Source organism: Pelobates fuscus, chromosome 4 (genome assembly GCF_036172605.1).
Source record: "Pelobates fuscus isolate aPelFus1 chromosome 4, aPelFus1.pri, whole genome shotgun sequence".
In the NCBI taxonomy this organism is placed as follows: Eukaryota; Metazoa; Chordata; class Amphibia; order Anura; family Pelobatidae; genus Pelobates; species Pelobates fuscus.
This window is the reverse complement of record NC_086320.1, coordinates 13477261-13493800: the sequence shown is the minus strand read 5'-3', so window position 1 is coordinate 13493800 and position 16540 is coordinate 13477261. Positions and strand designations below refer to the sequence as shown.

Sequence of the window (16540 nt, the reverse complement as noted above, 5' to 3'; positions counted from 1 at the left end):
GGAGAAGCGGCTGTCGGCTCGCCGGTGAGCAGGTAAGCTTTTGCCGTCGGCTAGACTGGGCCGGTCGGGCACAGCTTTGCCACGTGGCGAGCCGGCAACCGCAACAATAACTAACCCTCTGCCTTGTGGGCCATAACTAACTGTATACCTCGTGCGGGGGGGTAACTAACCCTCTACCGCGTGGGCCATAACTAACCCTATACCTCATGGGCCATAACTAACCCTTTACCTCGTGGGCCATAACAAACCCATTGCTTTGTGGGCCATAACTAACCCACTGCCTCCTGAGCCGTAAATGGGCCATAACTAACCCTATAACTCATGGGCCATAACTAACCCTTTTCCTCGTGGGCCATAACTAACCCTATACCTCGTGATTTTTTAGCCACCCTCCTGTTTCTTACCTTTTTGGTGCAGAAGGGTGGCTGGGACTTTTGACAGCTGGGGCTCTCCCCTCCTCACTCCATCTGCTCTGCCTCCACCCTCCAGCACAGAGTAAGCTGGGAGGAAGTGACTGGCTGACCTCTCCTCCCAGCTGTCATTGTTAAAGGGGCCTGGTTGCGGTATTAAAGGGCCACAACCGGGTCCCTGAAAACATATGCCCATTAAGTGGCCCCAGGTGCATGAGTCACCCACTGGGCCCCAGTGCAGCTGCACTGGTGGTAGTTCCACTGTTGCAGATTGGGAATGTGGGGCCCAGGACCGCTGGGCACATGACAACCGTCATGGTTGTCACTTCATGATGGTGGTCCAGGCTGTCACTAGGACTTCCTGAGTTCGGTCCTGCAACGATTGACTCAAAGTATCTCTATAAGGAGATGCTAATTGGTGCAGCATGGTGATATGTTGAGCATGCACACAAGCCGCCCAAAACTTCCTTAGGGGAAAGCATTGAATTGGTTGAAATTGTCGGTATTGATAATCTCAGCTGAGTAGGTGGGGTAGCAGCACCAAGCGCACCAGGAGAAATAAGGTAAGTTAAATTCTGTGTGTAATGCTCACAGGGAACCCATAACTTGTATTTCTAATGCTATAGTTTTCCTTTAGATCACAATGTTTCCAGATTTATTGATAAATTCACGTACAAAGTGATGTTTTATGTTACAATTTGTTTAATGAAGTTTCACATGTTTGGTTACAGTTTATGAACCATTTAACATTCACAGAGAATTCTTCAGCAGGGCTAAGATTAGTCCGGCAGTCACAGCCAGGATGGTGACTCCAGATTTAATGCTGGTGGCGCCGCTTGTGTTGCACAGGTCAGTGGTGCAGCAAGACACGGAACTGGAGGCCAAGGAGATTCCAGCACTCACAGCCGTACAGGCCGCCGCACACGTCTTAGTGATTGAAGCAAATGATACACCAGCTGCAGTACAAAGAGAAATACATTTTACTGGCAATTAGTTATTATAATACTGACAAAGGAACGTGCTGTGATGGGGGAACATGCTGTTATAAGGGGAACGTGCTGTGATGAGGGAACATAATGTGATGAGGGAACGTGCTGTGATGAGGGAACGTGCTGTGATGAGGGAACGTGCTGTGATGAGGGAACATAATGTGATGAGGGAACGTGCTGTGATGAGGGAACGTGCTGTGATGAGGGAACGTGCTGTGATGGGGGAACGTGCTGTGATGAGGGAACGTGCTGTGATGGGGTAATGTGCTGTGATGGGGGAACGTGCTGTCATAAGGGAACGTGCTGTAATAAGGGAACGTGCTGTGATGGGGGAACGTGCTGTGATGAGGGAACGTGCTGTGATGGGGAAACGTGCTGTGATAAGGGAACATGCTGTGATAAGGGAACGTGCTGTAATAAGGGAACGTGCTGTGATAAGGGAACGTGCTGTAATAAGGGAACATGCTGTGATGGGGGAACGTGCTGTAATAAGGGAACGTGCTGTGATAAGGGAACGTGCCCAAGTGACGGAGTACCAGCGTTCCATCGCGAATGTGTATTTTAGTGTGTAGTTTTCTAAATCATTCGTTAGCTAGTTACTGTATCATGTTGAAGGATTTCTGTAAAGATAGGTGTTTAGGATCTTACCAACTCCAGCTGATGTGGACGAGGTCATGCAGTACGTCTGACCAGTGGTGCAGTTAGTGGTTGTGGTAATACAGTTGGCATTTGAGGTCTGGCTCGTACACGTATAGCATTGTAAAGACATAGCTGTGAACAGAGGAGAAGTGATGTCATTAAATGTTTAAAGTAAATTGTGGCACTCTGAAAAAAAACAAAATAAATCTCTTGCCCGTCGGACACTGAATGACAAACTCAACCAAAGAAAAACCCAGTGAAAACATTGATGGCAGGGGTCAATTGGCTTCTACATGCTTTCGAGTTTTGCTAATTTTGTCTGTCCCTTGTCTGTCATCAGTTGCATTGTTTGTGTTTGTGTGTTTTTTTACCGTGATATATTGGGATTGCCGGCAAATCTGTGATTTTAATGGGGCTCAGCTTCTGTGTGCAATTTTGGGACATTTAGAAAATCAGGGGAACCAAGCTGTCAAACCAACAAAAATGCCCCAAACAGGAGCACTGATAGCAGGTTATGTGAGCAGAGAAATGCCCCAAACAGGAGCACTGATAGCAGGTTATGTGAGCAGAGAAATGCCCAAACAGGAGCACTGATAGCAGGTTATGTGAGCAGAGAAATGCCCCAAACAGGAGCACTGATAGCAGGTTATGTGAGCAGAGAAATGCCCCAAACAGGAGCACTGATAGCATGTTATGTGAGCAGAGAAATGTCCAAACAGGAGCACTGATAGCATGTTATGTGAGCAGAGAAATGCCCCAAACAGGAGCACTGATAGCAGGTTATGTGAGCAGAGAAATGCCCCAAACAGGAGCACTGATAGCAGGTTATGTGAGCAGAGAAATGCCCAAACAGGAGCACTGATAGCAGGTTATGTGAGCAGAGAAATGCCCAAACAGGAGCACTGATAGCATGTTATGTGAGCAGAGAAATGCCCCAAACAGGAGCACTGATAGCATGTTATGTGAGCAGAGAAATGCCCCAAACAGGAGCACTGATAGCAGGTTATGTGAGCAGAGAAATTCCCAAACAGGAGCACTGATAGCATGTTATGTGAGCAGAGAAATGCCCAAACAGGAGCACTGATAGCAGGTTATGTGAGCAGAGAAATGCCCAAACAGGAGCACTGATAGCAGGTTATGTGAGCAGAGAAATTCCCAAACAGGAGCACTGATAGCATGTTATGTGAGCAGAGAAATGCCCAAACAGGAGCACTGATAGCATGTTATGTGAGCAGAGAAATGTCCAAACAGGAGCACTGATAGCAGGTTATGTGAGCAGAGAAATGCCCCAAACAGGAGCACTGATAGCAGGTTATGTGAGCAGAGAAATGCCCAAACAGGAGCACTGATAGCAGGTTATGTGAGCAGAGAAATGCCCCAAACAGGAGCACTGATAGCATGTTATGTGAGCAGAGAAATGCCCCAAACAGGAGCACTGATAGCAGGTTATGTGAGCAGAGAAATGTCCAAACAGGAGCACTGATAGCAGGTTATGTGAGCAGAGAAATGCCCCAAACAGGAGCACTGATAGCATGTTATGTGAGCAGAGAAATGTCCCAAACAGGAGCACTGATAGCAGGTTATGTGAGCAGAGAAATGCCCCAAACAGGAGCACTGATAGCATGTTATGTGAGCAGAGAAATGCCCAAACAGGAGCACTGATAGCATGTTATGTGAGCAGAGAAATGCCCAAACAGGAGCACTGATAGCATGTTATGTGAGCAGAGAAATGCCCCAAACAGGAGCACTGATAGCAGGTTATGTGAGCAGAGAAATGCCCCAAACAGGAGCACTGATAGCATGTTATGTGAGCAGAGAAATGTCCAAACAGGAGCACTGATAGCATGTTATGTGAGCAGAGAAATGCCCAAACAGGAGCACTGATAGCATGTTATGTGAGCAGAGAAATGCCCAAACAGGAGCACTGATAGCATGTTATGTGAGCAGAGAAATGCCCAAACAGGAGCACTGATAGCATGTTATGTGAGCAGAGAAATGCCCCAAACAGGAGCACTGATAGCAGGTTATGTGAGCAGAGAAATGCCCCAAACAGGAGCACTGATAGCATGTTATGTGAGCAGAGAAATGTCCAAACAGGAGCACTGATAGCATGTTATGTGAGCAGAGAAATGCCCAAACAGGAGCACTGATAGCATGTTATGTGAGCAGAGAAATGCCCAAACAGGAGCACTGATAGCAGGTTATGTGAGCAGAGAAATGTCCAAACAGGAGCACTGATAGCAGGTTATGTGAGCAGAGAAATGCCCCAAACAGGAGCACTGATAGCAGGTTATGTGAGCAGAGAAATGTCCAAACAGGAGCACTGATAGCAGGTTATGTGAGCAGAGAAATGCCCAAACAGGAGCACTGATAGCAGGTTATGTGAGCAGAGAAATGTCCAAACAGGAGCACTGATAGCAGGTTATGTGAGCAGAGAAATGCCCAAACAGGAGCACTGATAGCAGGTTATGTGAGCAGAGAAATGCCCCAAACAGGAGCACTGATAGCATGTTATGTGAGCAGAGAAATGCCCAAACAGGAGCACTGATAGCAGGTTATGTGAGCAGAGAAATGCCCAAACAGGAGCACTGATAGCAGGTTATGTGAGCAGAGAAATGTCCAAACAGGAGCACTGATAGCATGTTATGTGAGCAGAGAAATGCCCAAACAGGAGCACTGATAGCAGGTTATGTGAGCAGAGAAATGCCCAAACAGGAGCACTGATAGCAGGTTATGTGAGCAGAGAAATGTCCAAACAGGAGCACTGATAGCATGTTATGTGAGCAGAGAAATGCCCAAACAGGAGCACTGATAGCATGTTATGTGAGCAGAGAAATGCCCAAACAGGAGCACTGATAGCAGGTTATGTGAGCAGAGAAATGCCCAAACAGGAGCACTGATAGCAGGTTATGTGAGCAGAGAAATGTCCAAACAGGAGCACTGATAGCATGTTATGTGAGCAGAGAAATGCCCAAACAGGAGCACTGATAGCAGGTTATGTGAGCAGAGAAATGCCCCAAACAGGAGCACTGATAGCATGTTATGTGAGCAGAGAAATGCCCAAACAGGAGCACTGATAGCAGGTTATGTGAGCAGAGAAATGCCCAAACAGGAGCACTGATAGCAGGTTATGTGAGCAGAGAAATGCCCCAAACAGGAGCACTGATAGCAGGTTATGTGAGCAGAGAAATGTCCAAACAGGAGCACTGATAGCATGTTATGTGAGCAGAGAAATTCCCAAACAGGAGCACTGATAGCATGTTATGTGAGCAGAGAAATGCCCAAACAGGAGCACTGATAGCAGGTTATGTGAGCAGAGAAATGCCCAAACAGGAGCACTGATAGCAGGTTATGTGAGCAGAGAAATGTCCAAACAGGAGCACTGATAGCAGGTTATGTGAGCAGAGAAATGCCCAAACAGGAGCACTGATAGCATGTTATGTGAGCAGAGAAATGCCCCAAACAGGAGCACTGATAGCATGTTATGTGAGCAGAGAAATGCCCAAACAGGAGCACTGATAGCATGTTATGTGAGCAGAGAAATGCCCCAAACAGGAGCACTGATAGCAGGTTATGTGAGCAGAGAAATGCCCCAAACAGGAGCACTGATAGCATGTTATGTGAGCAGAGAAATGCCCCAAACAGGAGCACTGATAGCATGTTATGTGAGCAGAGAAATGCCCAAACAGGAGCACTGATAGCAGGTTATGTGAGCAGAGAAATGCCCCAAACAGGAGCACTGATAGCAGGTTATGTGAGCAGAGAAATGCCCAAACAGGAGCACTGATAGCAGGTTATGTGAGCAGAGAAATGCCCCAAACAGGAGCACTGATAGCAGGTTATGTGAGCAGAGAAATTCCCAAACAGGAGCACTGATAGCATGTTATGTGAGCAGAGAAATTCCCAAACAGGAGCACTGATAGCATGTTATGTGAGCAGAGAAATTCCCTATCAAGGTGTCCTCAGACAGTGCTTCTGATGGCACAATGTTGTTAAGTAAAACACTATAAAATGAATAGTATAATAGCTATAGTGACCACAGAACCACAACTCCCAAGATGCATTGCTAATATTAAAGCTATAGACTTGCAGATGAACCCTCTCAATGCGCGGCCTATGCTATCATCTATCACACTGTATAATGTAACCATGGTAACCAATATACAGCCACATAAACTCTCTCACTCGCAGGATCACGCAGAACTATCCAGGAAATCAGTGAAAGTGTAGGAGTATTATTATCAATAAGAACTAATGATTATCAATAGTGACTACTGATAATCAATAACAATTACTGAATGTTTACTGATAATAACTACTAATAATCAATTATAATTACTGATAACCGATAACTACTTAAAGCCGATGATAACTACCGAAAGCTGATAATAACTACTGATAACCAATAATAACTACTGATAATTAATAATCACTACTGATAACCAATAACTACTGATAATCAATAATCACTACTGATAACCAATAATAACTACTGATAATCAATAATCACTACTGATAACCAATAATAACTACTGATTACCAATACTAACCACTGATAACCAATAAGAACTACTGATTACCAAAAATCAATACTGATTACCAATAATAACTACTGATAACCACTAATAACTACTGATAACCAATAATCACTACTGATAACCAATAAGAACTACTGATTACCAATAATAACTACTGATAACCAATAATAACTACTGATAATCAATAATCACTACTGATAACCAATAATAACTGCTGATAATCAATAATCACTACTGATTACCAATAATAACTACTGATAATCAATAATCAATACTGATTACCAATAATAACTACTGATAACCACTAATAACTACTGATAACCAATAATAACTACTGATAACCAATAAGAACTACTGATTACCAATAATAACTACTGATAACCAATAATAACTACTGATAATCAATAATCACTGCTGATTACCAATAATAACTACTGATAACCAATAATAACTACTGATAATCAATAATCACTACTGATAACCAATAATAACTACTGATAATCAATAATAACTACTGATTACCAATAATAACTACTGATAACCAATAATAACTACTGATTACCAATAATACCTAATGATAATCAATAATAACTACTGATTACCAATAATAACTACTGATAATCAATCATCACTACTGATTACCAATAATTATTACCGATTACCAATAATAACTACTGATTACCAATACTACCTAATGATAATCAATAATAACTACTGATTACCAATAATACCTAATGATAATCAATAATAACTACTGATTACCAATAATACCTAATGGTAATCAATAATTACTACTGATTACCAATAATAACTACTGATAACTGTCCTATTTATAGTTAAATCCCTTCTCATAATATTGTAAAGCGCTACGGAATCTGTTGGCGCTATATAAATTGCAATAATAATAATAATAATAATAATAATAATAACCAATAATACCTACTGATTACCAATAGTAACTACTGGTAACCAATAATAACTACTGATTACCAATAATAACTACTGATAACCAATAATACATAATGATAATCAATAATAACTACTGATAACCAAATAATAACTACTGATAACCAATAATACATAATGATAATCAATAATAACTACTGATTAGCAACAATTACTACTGATTATCAATAATAACTACTGATTACCAATAATACCTAATGATAATCAATAATAACTACTGATAACCAATAATAACTACTGATAATCAATAATCACTACTGATTAGCAATAATAACTACTGATAATCAATAATAACAACTGATTACCAATAATAACTACTGATAATCAATAATAACAACTGATTACCAATAATAAGTACTGATAATCAATAATCACTACTGATTAGCAATAATTACTACTGATTACCAATAATAACTACTGATTACCAATAATAACTACTGATAATCAATAATTACTACTGATTACCAATAATACCTACTGATTACCAATAGTAACTACTGATAACCAATAATAACTACTGATTACCAATAAGAACTACTGATTACCAATAATTACTACTGATAACCAATAATACATACTGATTACCAATAGTAACTACTGGTAACCAATAAAAACTACTGATCACCAATAATAACTGCTGATAACCAATAATTACTACTGATTATCAATAGTAACTACTGATAATGAATAATAATCACTGGACGCACATCACCAATCCCTGCAGAAACAGCCTTAAGCAGAGCTAGAGAAGGTGAAGCCAATGATCATCTGGATATAATCAGCACGGGACAGATAAGGGGGTAACCCTTAGTACAATATAGAAATAAATGATACTATAATTAAATATATGACATATATGTATATAGGATAAAAGGTAGGTCCAGAGGTAAAAAAAATGCCCTGGAGAATTGCCACTAATACAACAGATATAGATATAGTGTAGGAAGCCAATAAGGGTGAAGCGAAGTGAAGCACTATCCTCTTGCAAAAGATACAATTGATCTAATGTCCATCACAACATCGTATCTCATTAAGAGAAGAGAGGATAGTGAAACATAGGATATAGAATTGCAAAAGAACATAAGTGGTGAGTAACCACTGTGTTATGCTGTCTCAGCAATACGCATAAACTTGGCTTGGTCTCAAATATAATGCAGGACCAGTTAAATGTTACCCCAAAATAAACACCAGAAGTTAATATCACGGCAGAATCAATAAAGCTGGTAGAATCAAGATGATATAATAAGTGAAATAAACTGCCTATGTTTCCTAATAAACTGCCTGGTGATACAATGTATCAGTAGTGAATAGGTTCTGAGGAGGAGAAAATCTAGCTGTGCTTTCGAGGGCACCTGTCTAGCATGAGAAAATTTAGCTAGCTAACTGCATTGGTCTGAAATCCCCTGTAATGTTAGGTGAGGGTATTCAGGCTGACTGTGCCTTCGAGGGCACCTATCTGTAGGTCAGTATCTAACTACCTGTCTGCCTCAAAAAAGAGAACGTGCTGTCCAAAAAATGACCCTAATCACCGGTTTCCTGTTAGTTTAAGTGAGGTGCAGCAGATCCCTAGTGCTGGAAACTGGAGATAATGCTCCATTTGTCAGTGGTGGGAATGGTCAGTATGATGAAATGAGCCCCGATGTGCATTTCGCTGGTCTGCGGCTCTTCAGGCGAAACGCGCATACCGGCGAAACGCACGTTGGGGTTCATTTCTCACGCAAGATGCTGCCAAGGAGCTTGTTCATGCTCTGGTAATGTCTCGCATGGACTACTGTAACTTTCTCGTAGTTGGTCTCCCCAAAAGCTGAACTGCCCCGCTACAATCGGCAATGAATGCTGCCGCCAGGCTGATCTTCCTCACCCGTCGCTCCTCCCATACATCACCCTTTCTGTCAATTCTTACATTGGCTTCCTGTATCACATAGGTGTCAATTCAAAATACTAAACCTTACCTATAAAGCTCTAATCAACTCTAGCCCCTCTTACATTTCTTCCTGTATCCATAGATATGCCCCTTCTCGGTCTTTCTGCTCTGCCGGTGACCTTCTCCTGTCCGCTGCTCGCACCCTTACTGCTAACTCGCGCTTGCAGGACTTCTCGCGGGCAACAGCCTGTCAACCCCATCAGACTCTCCCCTAGTCTTCAATTATTTAAGAAGTCCCTCAAAACACATCTGGTCGGAAATGCTTATGGACTCCCAGAGTAACTTATCTATACTTATCCAAATCTTGCGCTCTCCTAAAAGCCACACTCCACTCTAACCTCAAGCTCTGATACTTTTCCACCTTGTTTGGTGGCTGTCATACTTGCTGTCCTGTTGTGTATTTGTACCCCACCTCTAAACTGTAAGCTCATTTGAGCAAGGCCCTCGTCTACCTATTGTTCCTTTGTCAATGTGTAATTGTCTCATTTATTGTAAATTCTTCCCCCTTTCGTAATATTGTAAAGCGCTGCGGAATTAGTTGCCACTATATAAATACCAATAATAATAATAACCAATAATAATTACTGTTAAACAACACTCTTCTTCTTCAGTTATTATTTTCTCTTACTGTCTGCTAACTTTGACTTTTATAACTCCCCCCATTCATTTCTCCCCATATTTTCTCACTCTTTCCCCCACGATTACAGAACCCTGATATATATGTTTAAGGCCGTAAGGCCTGTATTTGTGGGAGGAGTTAAACGTTCCTATATGAACGCCACTCCCCCCTTCCTACCTTGCCGTACGCACGCTGTTCACTCTCAGTGACAGCCGAACTTCCGGTCCTCGCTCACGCTCCTCCGGTCCTCGCCTCTTCCGGTCCTGGTCTCTTCCGGTCCTCACCTCTTCCGGTCCGGCGTTCTCTCAGTTCCCCCGCTCCACCTCGGGCAACGAACAAACGAACGCTAAGGTAACCAGCAAATAGCCGCGCTAGGGCTATTTGCTGGTCGACAATTAAACTGTATGCATTGTGAGAGTGGCAGTCCATATAATCTGCTGTGCCTGAGGATGCAGTTCTTTTAGTAGGCAGTCAGTTTGTGACAATATGTTTCATGTGTTTTAAGATCCGTGGACTCCCTGCCTCAGTATTAGTTCATTAGTACATGGTATTTAGGGTTGTCTGGCTGTGCATCATAAGAGTCATAGTCCTCAGCTGGAGTATCAGAGGCAGCGTATTCACGATCTACAGTGAGACGATGACATGGAGGGTGTCATGTGTGTGGATTCAGGTGTGAGTTACACCAGATCCAGTTCTATGAAGGTGATTTGTTATGGCTGTGGTCTTATATCCTGGTACATCTTGTTTTGTGAGTCTGCTTTAGGACAGGTTGTGACAGGCAAGCCGGCAGGGATGGAAAATGCACATATTACCTGATTAAGATTCCGGACTCCACATGACAGGTCTCTGCTTATGCTGAGAGCCATCTGCTCCCCCAGCTACCCCCCTATTGCATGCTGGGAGTCTCTCACCGTGACTATAATATTGGCTTAGTAAGCACAAACTCCTATTAAGAGAAAGCAAGTAATTTATACCTTAATCATTATCTTCTATTAATTATTTTTTTTCCTATTTCCATGTTTTGTTCTGCTGAGGTGCAGCCTATGGGATATAGCCATGTCGTTCGCTTAATGGCTACCAGCTGTAAGTGGTAAATAGGTTTGAATCTTAGGTAAATTATGCAGATATTGTGGGTTTCAGTGTTTAGAGCATGTCCACTTATAAACCATAGGTTTACAAATTAACTAAACATCCAAGTATGATTCCTGGGGACACTTCCTGTCTGCATTGCTTGCTACCACGGACGTTTTAGCAACTCCTGTTATACATGTATCGAATTACCTCGGGTTCAGGCGTTACCGCCATGGCACATTCCCCGCTAATTACGATTAATGTTGCATACTGTCATTTGTTTTCTTTGGACAATCACTGCTTCGCTGTTATCACCATTTCTTTCAGGTACCATTAAGTTCGTCCGCATTTCAAACAACTGCCCGGACTAAGGCCACGTTGTTACACGATGGGGTATCAAACCGACATCTAACGAACATTCAGGTAATCGGTGGGAATGGCCTCATTCGGGCTATTCCCGCCATACAACGCCAGTGCATGTTATGACCTGTTTTTCATACGCTCAAACTCACGAACGATCTAACTGTACGCTTGAAACTCTCAAACAATACGATTCGTGTGAGTCTGGCAATTAGGTTACATTTCGACAAACTATTTGATTTTGGTAATCATGTCATTTATGTCTGTATATTTATGCGGAATATGTTCGTTGCAGGTTCCACTTCCATAGTTTCACATTGGCACCTATTACATTGCCACCTTTCTACAGTCAGTATATTTGGGATTTCGGTGGTTTCCTTAGCAATGTTGCAATTTTCTGTAACTGTCAGTTTCGCTGTTTTGGGCTGCTACCGAACACGGGTGTGACACATTAATAACTTGGTTTCATTTTTTGTGGTCCTACATGGTGGGTAATGCCGTTAGTGATTAAATCACGGTTGACTCAGACTGTTCAGTTGACAGTATAATTGCCTGTCTCAATTGCGATTACATTAGTTCCGCAAATGTTACTGTTTTAACCGTGGTTATCTATTATTCAGCCACTTCACCATGTGATATTCATTCTCTCACTGTTATCGGGCTGCTTGTCTTGTCACTTTCTACTTTGGCTAAGGTAATAAGATGTAATACCCTTGTTGTGGCATCGTCTCTGTAGGTTATATAATACAGGCTAGAATTTCAGGTAATGTTTTGTTAGTTTCACAATTACATTTGTTATTTCATATTGTCATCTGCTGTTAGTAGACGATTACTGGTTCACTGTAGTCGCCTGTTTCTATCACGTATCAATGTGTTGTCGGTCACGTTCCCGACAATTGTTACGCAATTAGCCATTAGCCAATCAATTGTAACCTGTTTCTATCAGATTTACTTTCGTTTTTCTACGCTTTCCAAACAACTGCCTCTGCTAGGCCACGTTGTTACTCGATCAGGTATTGGGGTACGGGGGCTTGATTCCTGCCTTGCCTCGTCAGGCCACGGCTGCACTCAACTCTTTCGTACTCGCTACACGTAACAATCGTATTGTTACTCGCTACCTTGCTATGTTCACTCTCCTCTCTCCATCAGCTACTACAAAGTTTCTGTGCACAACGCCTTCATATATCTCCTTTCAGGTTCTATAGTAGCCATCACGAGACTCCTTGGCTCCCTCTGGGTCTCTCGATACTGTACTATCGGCTATATCTCCATAGTACTTCACTAATCTGCTCATCATTTTCCTTCCCTCAACTTCAGTTCCTTCCCTCTTCTTTCTTCCTCCTTTCACTCCCTTCTTTTCCTCTGTCTCTGTCTGGGGATCTCCGGGTACCTTTCCTCAACCACAACTTGGGTTACCAAGCACGTTACGTTACCCTCTTATCAAGCCCCCGTCTAGGGTCAGAGAACCGGCTATTCTAGGGTTAGGTGCTGGCCTTAGTTGTACAACGTAACTGGACCCGCGAGGCCAACTCCCCAATCTCAACACGGAGATTTTCGTCCCTCGACCCAAATCATAGTTAGAGCCTCGCATTCACCCACCTATCGGGTTGTAGTTAGGGCCTCACCTGTCACGGCCACACGTTTTTGGATCTTTTACTGTCACCGAGAGGCCGCCACCCCGCCACCACGCTTGTGGCTCGAGCCCCACGCCCAAATCATAGGTAGAGCCTCTCTCCAGCCGCTTGGCAACTAGCAGGGCCTCACTTGTCACGGGGTAGTGAGCTTTTCGCTTCGGCACTAGTTAGCTAGCCAGTTCTACATTACTTAACCATATTGTTGTTGTTTGTGCTCATTGTTGTTGTCATGTTCTTTTTCAGGAATTCTAAGAAGGCTACAGAGGACGAGGGTTGCAGCATTTCCTATCTATTAGGGTCTACTAGCCAAGAGTCACTCAGTCTCTTACTTCTCCCTAGTCACAACATTCACGCATTATCTGCAATTCAGCATCCCCTTCCGGTCACCCGGCTATTGGGGCTCGACACGAGTTATCATCTAGAATGTTGTTCGTTGCTCTAAGACACTTAATACAGTGTTGTGACATTCTTACGAGACTCAGTGGACCATGACATCCACAGGCATACTGTTCACCCAGTAGTATTTTTCTTCTTTTGCCACCTTTATTCAAACCTTCATACGCACACGATCACACTATACCGAACTGTCATACAAGTTTTCGACAAGCCTTTCAAACCATACCCCATATTAACATAAGGTATCAAGTTAAATAGTTGGTCTCACTTCACAGTACGTTCGTATACAGACGGGAATACTGGGCAGTATCAGTCTCCCTAAACTGCACACAACCAGGTCTTAAATCTATGTGCCTGCAACCATGCAAGGGTTCTGGAACCCTACAACTCCACGATCACAACTAATCAGACTAAGTAAATCATGTCTCCCCAAGGAATTAAGAAGGTACAAACACTTCATCGTGTCACGCCAACATTCAAACCAGACAATCAAGATACTGGTTCCACTAATCATTCTCTAACTACTTCCAAATACCATTCCTCATTCGCACTCTTGTCATTAGAGTAGATAGGTCCACTGGCTCCTATTCCTCACGTCCTTTCTATAAGCACGACATCCAGTAGCAGTACACCGGTACCGACAATTAGAGGCACAAGGAATCAGCACATTATTCAGGAACATTCCCACGCATAAGTAGTAAGACGGATCGATAATTATAGTGATATAAGTGTGTTTTTATGGCATTTCCTTTTGCCCTCTTTTTCAGGCCTACCCTCTACGTCGGTTCCGGCACACCACACCGACTTGATTCCAATCACAAGGTATCTCACTATACGATATCAGCCGACCACAAGTTTAAGGCCGTAAGGCCTGTATTTGTGGGAGGAGTTAAACGTTCCTATATGAACGCCACTCCCCCCTTCCTACCTTGCCGTACGCACGCTGTTCACCCCACCCACCTCTCCCTCTTATACAATTCATTCAGGGAGGCCCTCTTTTTCAGGCCTACCCTCTACGTCGGTTCCGGCACACCACACCGACTTGATTCCAATCACAAGGTATCTCACTATACGATATTAGCCGACCACAAATATATTTTATTTCAGCCACGTCTAATACCCTGTGTGCGTCTCCTAAAATAACAGCAACCAATTATAACTAGTTTGTTCTGTCTATCTGTCGTTGGAATATTATATACAGATATGGTGTCTGGCAATCTATAGACAATAGAAATTTAAAGCACAATATATTGTAAAATAACAATGTTGTAGATGCGTGGCGTTAAAGTAATAAATTGGTTCTGTTACTTTATAGGTTTTGCTTTTAAACTATGTTTCAATAAATATTTGTCCCTCTATCTCTCTTAGTTTTTGTTTTTTTCCTTCGTATTTAGTTATACAGAAGAAAAAGCGGGCACTATTTTTTCTCGGAGGGAGCGTGATCTTTGGCAATATGTGACATCAGGCGGAACACAATCAAAGTTCCATTTCAGCTGCTAAACTAATTTACCCACAATCCATCAGTCAAACGTGTCCCATAAAATGGCAAAGAAGAGAATTCCTATAGAGAGGAGAATATAATGTAGATGCCCAGATATTCAGATCCAGCACAAGGCAGAAAAAATAATAAAAATAATAAATATAATAAATATAATAAAAGCAAGTGACAAAGAAGGGAATGCCATCATTGAGATATAAAGTGGGTGAGGATTAAAAACTGAAATAAATAAAAACCATGACAGTGCCACTTTAACCGGTGGCCAGGTAAATAGCGAAAAAAGGAATAAAAGAGGTCCAAGATTGAACGCCAGAACACCTACTCCACACCTGAACAGGATCGCTGGATACCCCACAACTGGATGGGATCAAGGAATCAAGGGTAACTCCCACCGGATCCACCTATGAACTAAAGGCCCAGCCCTATTTATAGAGACTCATTGGGGGGGGTTATTGTATGTATTTTTGTATTGATTGTTTTTAACTGTCATATTATTTACTTTTGGTCCCTGAGGAAGTTCCTTTTTATAGGAACGAAAGGACCTCTTTTTGTTTTATTTCATTTAATGTGGCTAATCTATAATGTGGCTCTTTTCTACAATAAATGTACATATTTATTTTGCCCTACCTATATTGGAGTCTCATTCCAACTTTGGTCCACTTGGAGTTCCAGTGGAGAGTGGAGACATTCAGCCGCCCAAGTTCATCAGGGCAGGCACCTTTCTGGCGCATTATTCATTTTGATCTCGTGAGTGCATTATTATATCAGCGCACTGCCATTTAGTTTGCTGTATCACACTATGTATCTTTTTCTGTTCCTGTTTTAGATCATGTACAGCCGTATCTCATTTTCCTTTGTGTCTATATATATGTTGTAAAAGGTCAGGAACTGGGCCACGACCTTGAGAGGCTGTTTTGACTATATCAGATAAGTATATCTAGATACCATTGTATTACTATTGAGGTATCATATATATACATACTGTTGTTTCTTTAAATAGCGAAAAAAGGGCTGGTTACAGAATAGACATGTTAATCAATCCTATCATTATTAATCCACTAATTAACCCACCAAATCGTCATCCTAGAACTCAGTCACAAATCAATAATGCAAAGACACGTTCAACTTCACTGACGCAATATCTACATAAACAACTCATGGCAGTCAATGAAGTGAGAAATCTTCCCCTCAGTCCCCCGTGCCTTTTTACCTGTCCCAATGCAGAGTGTGGTGAGCACCACGATGATCTTAATGGTATCCATGATCGCTTCGAAGGAACAAGTGGTACCATGCAGTCAGGCTGCTCCGTATTTAAGGGATTCTGTGTTTGGGAAGTCTGGTTTCTATGAAGACGGCTGATTAGTGTTGTTAGAAGGAACATATTGAATTTCAACACGTTCTCTATTCTAAACACACATTGCTGAAAAGATTGACAAGCTCTGCTATTGGCACCGAGGCGTGGCTGCTAGGCAGCTATAATTGTTGTAGAAGCTGTC

General features: G+C 42.3%; 1 protein-coding gene across 1 annotated transcript; it reads right to left on the bottom strand.

The window, feature by feature from the left end:
* Positions 1-1094: 1094 nt before the first annotated feature.
* LOC134607692 (lymphocyte antigen 6E-like) lies at positions 1095-16351 on the bottom strand. The gene is made up of 3 exons (XM_063450234.1): positions 16255-16351; positions 2048-2170; positions 1095-1366 (listed from the first exon to the last, which is right to left on the bottom strand). Exons 1-3 carry the CDS (start codon positions 16304-16306, stop codon positions 1161-1163), a joined length of 381 nt encoding a protein of 126 aa, XP_063306304.1. The 5' UTR covers positions 16307-16351; the 3' UTR covers positions 1095-1160.
* Between the last annotated feature and the right edge of the window lie 189 nt (positions 16352-16540).

What these genes read in the sequence shown, in the direction of transcription:
- LOC134607692 (XM_063450234.1), bottom strand. Translation starts at nt 16,306, where the DNA reads ATGGATACCATTAAGATCATCGTGGTGCTCACCACACTCTGCATTGGG. An exon ending in CACACTCTGCATTGGGACAG is followed by an intron (nt 2,171 to 16,254) that starts GTAAAAAGGCAC and finishes CTCTGTTCACAG; the next exon opens with CTATGTCTTTACAATGCTAT. An exon ending in GTCCACATCAGCTGGAGTTG is followed by an intron (nt 1,367 to 2,047) that starts GTAAGATCCTAA and finishes TTTGTACTGCAG; the next exon opens with CTGGTGTATCATTTGCTTCA.